The 9,228-nt window shown below is 36.4% G+C and overlaps 1 protein-coding gene and 1 pseudogene across 1 annotated transcript; both read right to left on the bottom strand.

Annotated features, from left to right (window-relative positions):
- Positions 1-732: 732 nt before the first annotated feature.
- On the bottom strand, positions 733-3,317 carry LOC131941651 (alpha-crystallin B chain). The gene is made up of 4 exons (XM_059301031.1): positions 3,269-3,317; positions 2,505-2,663; positions 1,401-1,577; positions 733-1,026 (listed from the first exon to the last, which is right to left on the bottom strand). The coding sequence occupies exons 2-4, from the start codon at positions 2,649-2,651 to the stop codon at positions 901-903; spliced, it is 450 nt and encodes a 149-aa protein (XP_059157014.1). The 5' UTR covers positions 2,652-2,663; positions 3,269-3,317; the 3' UTR covers positions 733-900.
- Positions 3,318-7,087: 3,770 nt separating this feature from the next.
- Positions 7,088-8,259, bottom strand: LOC131941647 (uncharacterized; annotated as a pseudogene).
- Between the last annotated feature and the right edge of the window lie 969 nt (positions 8,260-9,228).

The raw sequence follows: 9,228 nt of genomic DNA, 5'->3' as shown, positions 1-9,228 counted from the left end.
GCCTATAGCCTATGCACAGGTGTTAAAAATTTGTTTTGTTTTACATTATTATTACATCCTATTATCCCCATACTAAAAAAAATAGTGCCATAGGCTGTGCAATAACATAGCAAATGGTCCATACAAAAGAAAACCTTAAGGTTTTGTTTTATTTTTTTAAATTAATTTTTTGCATATGGCTTTGAGCCCAAATAAAGTTTGTGTCTGGGGGAAAAAAAATCGTTTACTGCTTCAGCTGGATTTACAAAAAATAACTTTTTGTTTGCTGAATGGGACTGTGTTTGGTTAGTAGAGCTTACAAATGGTAAGCCGCCAAGTCTTAGTTCCAAGTCCACCAACCAGTGATAAGCACCTGATTTAAACCAGAGGAATTAAAGACTGCAGCTCACTGCGCTGATCTCCACCATGATTTCTTATTTTATGCTATAGTCAAGAAACAGATGAACTCATCGGCTACACATAGATCCAAGGTTAAGTAAGATACAATAGTTGGTCATTTGGTTAAGGCCTACTCTTTGTTTACAATATAAAGTGAATGCAATTATAACTACTGTGGTAAAAGCCCACTTTGTGACTAGCAGCATTATATAGGCTAATCATTGGGGCTACCAATAATGTTAAATTAAATGATGCGTTTTGTATGGTGTTAAAAATTCCCAGAAATTAAAATGAGATGGTATATAATAACACAACATTTGATCAACACTAAATAATAAAGACAAGGTTTTAAAATAGCATTATAATATTTAACATCAATTTATTCAGCAAAGTTACAAAAAAAGTCAATTATAAAAAATACACAACAGACAGCTAAACACCAATAGCAGTCGACATGTATGAAACAAATGGGATGTAAGCAATAATATTCCATGGACTATAAGAAGTTGAAGACCCCATCTTTCACTGTCCCTTAAACTCCACTGGAACTGCAGTTTCTTTAGGTGGTTCAATAGCTTTCTTAGAGGCTTTAATACTAAGTTTTCCATGTGAGTTCATTGTTGATGTTACTGACTTTGCATCCACATCCTATGGATTAAAAAAATGTAAATGAATGTTAAACAGAAATAGTAATATAATCTTGAGGCATTTTCTAATAAAGAAAAAGTATGTAAAGTATATTTGGGTAGACCAGTGGTGTAGCGAGGTTGGGTGTCACCCTGTGTGGCACTTAATGGTGTCACCCCCCCCCCCCCCCCCCGCCCCAGAGACGTAAAGACCCTTCCCGGGGACAAACTTTCGATTTGCACCCCCACCCCTCAAGTTTTTTTGCCATTTTTAGCCTTGGTGTCACCCCCCTAAATGGTGTCACCGGGTGCGGTCCGCACCCCCCGCCCCCCCCCCCCCCTCGCTACGCCTCTGGGGTAGACATGGATGATTACATCATAAAATGGATCACTTACATCTGGTAGTGCATATGTCCTGATCATTTCCCTAGACACAAAACCATGTTTGTCCTGCTTCTCCTCATGCTTTGCTTTGATTGTGATCTTTTTGTTGTCTGAGGTAATCTTTACTTCTTCAGGACTGTAATGGCGGAGATCTAAGCGAATCCTGAATTCTTTGTCAGTGTTTTGTATCTGTAATAGAAGTAAATAATCACTGTAAATATTCTACATTATGGTTAGTCTAAGGGACAATTTGATCATGCATAGGGTACAGTGGGTTTTTAAGGGAACATTATCAAAGCCTTTTTTTTGGATATGGGACATACATGAACCTTTCACATTTTTTTTATGATCTATCCCCACCCCCCCCCCCCCCATTAACTAAAAATAAAATGACATTTCAGCCTACCAGCTCTTCAGATTCAAATAGTTTAAAATTAAAATTCCGCCTGTAGATCTAGCATTTCTTCATAAAGACTAAAAGTGTGACAAACATTTTCTGAACCTTTCCCTAGTCATAAATCGCCACACAAGACCAACCTTCTCACCTGTAAGAATGGGAGAGGGGGGGGGGGGGGTTCGTTTAAGGACAAAAATATACATATCTTAAATTAGTTTTTCCGAAATTTTAGTTACATCAGTTTCCACCTAATTTGTTTAGAGCAACAAGTCTAAGAACAAGAAATCTGCAAAACGACAAATGCACTTTTATTTACCAAACTTATTTATAGTTTTGAATCATTGGACCTGAGCTGATGCAAATAAAATTTATGCAATTGATGTCATACAATTGATGTCATAAAAATTGATTGTCTCAAAACATGTTAACCTGACAAATCGAAATAAAAATTTGATTAAAATTTAAATCAAGTGTGGCTGATATGCTTTTTCAAGGCAGACTATTTAATAGCCATGCACTGTGCACCTATGGCATTTTTTTAAAGTACAAAATTGTGCTGATTTAAGAAAATAATTGACCTACGAACTTATTCATATAGATGGTCAACAGATATTGAAAACTTATTTCGATCTGCGCTTTTAATTTAAAGTACAGTCACATAGTAAATTAGCAAAGTAGTACTGTAGGGGTAGGTCCAGTAGGTAGGGTACTTTACTTACCTCTGAATCGCCAAGACGGCCGTTAGAAAGTGCGCTGTCCAAATTGAACAACATTGGCGATCTATAAATGTCCCAAGGATGCACTAAATCATCGGCCAGACGGAGTAAACTGTGGTCATCACACAAACGTGGACTAATGGCAAACATTTTTAACTGGAACTATTGCAAAATGAAATGCAATGAATTGTTACTGCAAACCAGAGATAAAACTTCAGGAACAAGTCAAGTAGCCTATTGAATTCAAACGCTAGCTCTGGTAGTACGTTCAAGGCAGGAATTTCTGAATTATTTTATTTTGACTAGTTATCCCTTATTTATACAATGAGAAACGAATTCGCGTTTGTTACAGAAAATTCGAGAGATTGTTACATTCGCACTAACTTTGTAAACATTCGGAAGGGTTATAGGTTATGTTGCCAAAAGCAAAGGAAATGATTGGCGGATTAAAATAGAAATGTGGTAGGTCACAAATCCAGCTATTTCTGGAAAATTCATAATTGGCCGATGCTTTTCTTTTGTTTTTCTTGACTATTTTCTTTATTTGCTTAATTTTTCGCATTCTTTTGAATATATTAGTTCTTAGTATTTATTCAAGTCGATTCAAGTATATAACCAGCTCAATTGTATAAGTTTTTATCTATTAACCTAGATCTAGAATCTATAATATGTCTTAGTCTTGTTTGTAACTCAACTTTGACCAACTCACAGCGTTTCCTTTCCAGATAAGTTCATAATATGAAATCAGTTATTTAAAATTAATTTACCTTTTTAAATATCACTATTTTTAAGAACAATAATTTTCACACAAAATAAATAAAGCGGGAGTGATCTCCCCAAAATGTTCTTATATTAACACAACGGGAGACGGCTACTGCAGGAGCGTGGGTCTCTTCCTAAACATTAGTTCATTAGTAAACGTTTCCAATAATTACTTAAGTGACCCACGCTTTTCTTTATAGTTATTTAAATGGTAGTCTATAACTTATTTTCTACTTTTTAGTGCATTAGGACATAAAAGCTTGTTATTAAAACATTTTTTATGAAATTTTTTTCTCAGTACTTGACATTTTTAAAAGTTACATGACTAAAAACCATTGCGCACCTAATGAACGTGATCATGTCTATACTATAATAGTGCGGAATAGTTGGGTGAGGCTGCCTAATAATTTTGTCAAAATTTTAATTAATTCATAAAAATTAATTAGGCAACCAATTAAGTCAAAATAAATGTCATGTTGTATTGTCTTCATGTCTTGACCCACGCTGTCGACAGATGACGACTAGTGTTTCTTCCAGACTTTTTTCTCCGGGGTGCATTTGAAATTTTCGGGGGGGGGGGGGCGGACAACAATTTTCGGGGGGGGGGGGGGGGGCGGACACTGTCAAAAGTACATGTTTCCTATATAAACTCCATTTCGTTTGGGGGGGGGGGGGGGGGCGGTAGACTTTCTTCGGGGGGGGGGCGGTCCCCCCCCCCCCCCCGAAGAGATGCCTGGAAGAAACTCTGCTGACGACAGACTGACGACAGAGGAAGTGAGTTAAATAAAAGCTTTTAAAAAGTGAGTTTCATTCACGTACATTTTCATTCCGATTGCGGACTACTATAAGGCTAATTTTTAAAAGACAGAACAGAGTTACTGGTCAGGTTTTAAAAACAAATATATTTTAGTCGTGGGGTAACGCTTTAACTAAAATATATATAATTGTTTTTATAACTTAAATATCGAATTGCTCATTAAATTAAGCTTTTAATTGCTCTAAAAATCAGAAAATAAAAATTTAATAAAGGCCAAGGCTATTCACTGCGGGTAGGAAATAGCTGTATTGTCGCCTGTCATTTCACGCCAAATGCGACTGGGAATAATATCTTACAATAATAATAATTGGCGCGATCAATGCTTCCACTAAAGGGAGATGTTTTTTTCATTTTTTTTTCAGTGCGTTTAAAAGATTATTACCATAATAATAAAGGTTTTTATACATTCAATTTTTAAAGCACCTGTTTTGCTTGCAGAATTTTAAAGTTGTGTAAATCTGGCAAGGTAGCGGCAACTTAGAAGCAGATAGGCCTAGGCCGCAGATCAGGCTAGATCTAGAATCTAGTGCCTAGTCTGCTACTGAAAGAGAAGTATTTTAAAATTAAAAAGCATTGGTATATTTAGATCAGATCAATTAGTTATTAGATTATCTAGATCTAGAATATATTCATCTAGATTTTAGTATCCTCTAGATCTAGTAATACTACTTGAAATAGTAGATCTAGATTAGGTAGCTTACCCTACGCTCAACACATCGAACATTGCAAGTACAACAAACGTGAGCCGCTCACTGAGCGGGAATAATCTTGTCAGCAGGAGAGATATTCTCATTATTCTGCGATCCTTTGCTTGTACTACTTGTGCTTGTAGGTTAAAAACTGGTACCCCCACTGCTATCAGCATCACCCGATGGGACGGGTTGATAGGTAAGGTTAGGGCCAAATTTTCCAGATTGGAGGACCCTCTCAGTAGGAATGTTGGGATATTTTTCCTAATTACCATAGAATGATAACATGTACACAGATTAATCCTATAATATACCCCATTGATAAAAATACCAAATTTATCATTCTAGGCCTAGGCCTAATAGTTTTTTTTATATGAATTTTTAAAGTTATGTATTAAACCTGTTATATATCACTGTAACATCGGATTTAATTGTGTGATTGGCTTTAGGCTTGCATACCACTGCTGGTATTTGAGATATAATTATAAAACTTTGCACATTAGTGCTAGAGAGTGTGGGCAATAGAAATATGAAAGTAAAATCAAAATTTGATGAAGGATAATTAGAACTAATCAAGTCAAATTAAAGTGAGGGGTGCTGTTCTATATAGGTTAATATGCAGACTGAAAGTCTATGTTTTTTTTTTAATATTAAAATTGAAACTTTGCTAGAGGGTGGGGGAAATAGAAATATAGAAAAAAATTATATTAAGTATGACTGCATATAATTAAAAAGTCCTGTGAAAGGGTGTTGCACCCTTTTATAGTAATTATAGTGACTGCAACAGACGTATGTCCAGAATGTTACTATAATAGATAGGATACATTTTGGTTATTGATACTGAAGCATGTAATAAGAAGAATGCTGAAAAATAAAACTAGGGATGGTGTGGTAAAGCACTCAACTACTAACATGCAAGTCTTAAGCTCAGATCTCAGACGAGTCTGTCTGTGCAGCGTGCAGCATCCACCAAGCTCAGATGAGTACCTGACCCAAGGGAAAGTAAAGATAGCTTGGCAGAGAGCAAACCACACCATCACTTCATGTGCATGGGTCAAGAAACAGATAAACTCTACTTCAGCTGCTTTATGGATGATGGATTGACAGGTCCAAAAGGGAAACTACTTTAATATACTAGGGCCTTTATAAGGCCCTATTGATATTTTGGTACAACTAAATTACTAATCAATAGAAAAACCTTAAATTCTTGTAAAAGTTTATTAAGCTAATTTGTACCAAATCAGAAGTTACAGCTTCCCTGTCTATCTGCTTATATGAATATATATATTGGCAACATGCAGTGATTTAAATCTGTATTGTTTGTTGTTGTTTTTTGTTACTTTTTATTATTAAATGTAAAAATTGTATCCTAAATTATTATGAATAATAATTATTATGCCTTTTTCATGTCATTCTAAATTCACTGCCTTATTAATTAGTACCCCCCCCCCCCCCCCATGTCAATTGCTGCACCTTTTGTTTATTATTTACTAATGTCATAAGCATAATTATTACAAATAATTAAATAAGTTTATCACCAAGCTTCTTTACTTATCATAACCAATAATAGGCCCAGACTTACTTTATCAATCGATACATATAGTATATAGCATTAGTTATACTAAGAAATAGGCCTATAACTTATTTATAGTATAAAGTATATTATAAGTATAATAGTATATTAAAGGCTATTTTTTAGTATTAGCCTTAAATCTAAGTAAGTAGATATGTGTGAAATGCTTGACATTAGTTAATGTAAGCCTAAGCTTCTTGCCTGTCGTTTTTAATAGATAACTTGATCAATGTATTTTATCTAGTTTTAACAATGCCACCCACAATTTAAATTCTTTCCAACTTCGAAAACTACGCCATTGGCATTAGTGCGCGTATTTTATCGATAATAGGTAATGCGGTGCTAAACCGACGCCATGGCGTTGTCAAGGCCGAAGCGCTAGCTCGGGGATTTGACATGTATGATAACTCGTAAGCAGAAGTAGTAAATGCCATAAAACCGTTATTATAATAATATTTGTTTATTTAATGGACACTTAAAACTAATGGCAAGACACTTATAATGTGTTTAATACGTAAACTTATTTAAAATGTGACAGCACCGTACGGGACATGTTCGCGAGATAAATTCGTTAGAATCGTGCGATCGATTTCGACTTAAAGATTGTCATAATGGCGGTAATTTTCTAATTGAAACATATAATACGACTACACTAGAATATCTATATCGAATATTTCTAAAAACTCGATTCCAACAGTGAGATTCGGCATTCTTCGGAAAAGGGCGAGTTTTTATAAAGACTGCATCAAAAAGTCCGGATGTTGAATACCGAATCGAAACAGCGGAAGTCGGAATGCCTACTCTCAGGGTTGAACGGGAAAATCCCAGCAGCCAGGAAGCTTTTTGATGCATTATTTTCTGTGGTGCATTTCTCCCACACGGGCTTTAGAATTCTACCAAAACTTTCTAACTTCACGCCTTCACCTGTCAACCTCATGTTATCTTTCAGCGCATCTGCCCAGGCAGATTTGATGGCACCGAAAAATGCCTGGTCCAAAGGTTGGATAATATGCGATGCATGTGGGTGCAGACAGTAATGTCATTATCTTGACATAGCTGTGATGTTTCCAATAGGGAGGTGTGGCTTGTATGGCCATCAATTAGCAAAAGCACCGGTTTGGGGATTTCTTTTGTTGCTGGGACGAAACAGTCCCGGATCCAAATGTGGAAAATTCCAGAATTAATCCATCCATTATCGGATACCTGTAGCAGAGCGTCTGGGAATTGCTGTAGTAAATTTTTGGATGGAATCCTTTTATAGGGGTAAATCAGAAGGGGTGGTAGGTACTGCCCGGCGGCACTTGCGCACGCCAACACCGTGACCTGTGTTTTTGTGTTTGATGACACAGTGTACATGTGTTTGGCACCTTTGCAGGCTACCACCTTTCTTCCCTTAACATCAAAAGCAAAGCCAGTCTCGTCAGCATTAAATACCCTACAAGGGTCATCTAACAGGCTCGGATCCAACTTGTCGACACAAGCCTTAAACTCAGCGTACCATCTTGATATAGCCTGTGGCGTCACCAATGCACGCTCTTTTCCAAGAGACATCGGAGTTCTTGTTGAGAGCTCCGGATGTCTCTTGAAAAAGCCGTGCAACCATTTCCTGCTTGGCATTTTTGCAGCTGCATCCCTCTTTTCTAGTATTTTTTTGGCCGCTTCTCGTACCTCCTCGTGGGTTTTCCCAAAGCCTCTTTCAGCTAGGTTTAAAAGCCAACCGGCCAGTTGCTTTTCATCCTCTGTTGTCAAGAGGTTTTTTTTGTTGCCCTCAATAGGACTCTTGCCCTTGAATTTTCCATATAGCGTAGCAAGTGGAATGCCATACACCTGGACAGCTTGTCGAAAAGACATCTCTTTCTTTTTAATGCTTTCGACAGCATCCATAACTTTATCGGTATCATGCTGAACTCTTTTCATCTTTGGTTTAACTTTGGTTTGGTTAGATTTAGATTAACAAGCTAAACTGAAAATGCATACAATGAATGGGTTACTGAAGTAGATGTGTCTATCTAGTGACTACAATGCGCAAAAAACCATTAAGGGGACCCCATATTTTGATAACAATTTATGTGTTCCCTATGAGGAACACAGACAAATTTTGAGCCAAATAGCGAACACCCCATTTTTTAATTGGTAAAGCAAACAACTTAAACTATCAATTGTATGTTCTTAAATATATAAATACATCACAAATTAGGTAGGCATATTTAAAAAAAACTGGCTTAAATAAAATTACGACGCTAAGCCTGATGGTACCTCATTCATCCGGTGGAGAAAAAAAATCAAAGCCCACGCACTTCAGTGAATTTTAATTAGTAGAATCCCTCTAAGGGCAATTGAATGTATTAAACTTTGCTACTGAAGAGTTCCAAAATGGACATACTACGTGCCAGCACAAAGATTTCGTACAAAATATGCAAATAACAGTGTAATACATGTTTAAAGTGAGGGTGTTCGCTATTCGGAGCTGTTCCCTATTCGGCACGTTACTCTAGTTCTAGATCTAGTTGGCCGGAGGCCTAATAAAATTAATTAGGGCTTAGGCCTAGGCTTAAGTAATTTTAATTATAAACAAAGTTTACAAACAAAATCTTCTAAAACAGTCCTAGCACTACTCAAACACCTCGTGATACCATCTTTTCTTTAACACACAGTACAATTCAGTACATCCAACCCAGTTCATAAGACTCCCATTTATAAATTTTTTTCTTTGGCTACTTCTTCCAATCTACATCCGCTACATGTCACATTCTCATCACACACAGTTGACCTCCCCATTCATCTCACAAACACTCGCAACCATGTTTTCATCATCCATTCGCACGTTTTCCTTTTTTTTTTAATTTGTATTTTTTTTATGTCTGTTATTTTGGCAATGTCTTGCTC

Source organism: Physella acuta, unplaced genomic scaffold (genome assembly GCF_028476545.2).
Source record: "Physella acuta isolate Inbredline_101_S28 unplaced genomic scaffold, ASM2847654v3 ptg000368l, whole genome shotgun sequence".
Classification (NCBI taxonomy): domain Eukaryota; kingdom Metazoa; phylum Mollusca; class Gastropoda; family Physidae; genus Physella; species Physella acuta.
The sequence above is the reverse complement of the archived record's forward strand: the minus strand, read 5'-3'. Positions and strand labels throughout refer to the sequence as shown.

Bases quoted from the DNA above. Each gene is read 5' to 3' on its own strand.
- LOC131941651 (XM_059301031.1), bottom strand. From the start codon at position 2,651: ATGTTTGCCATTAGTCCACGTTTGTGTGATGACCACAGTTTACTCCGT. The intron at 1,578-2,504 runs GTAAGTAAAGTA...CTTCTATTACAG, and splicing joins GCCGTCTTGGCGATTCAGAG to ATACAAAACACTGACAAAGA. The intron at 1,027-1,400 runs GTAAGTGATCCA...TTTAATCCATAG, and splicing joins GGACATATGCACTACCAGAT to GATGTGGATGCAAAGTCAGT.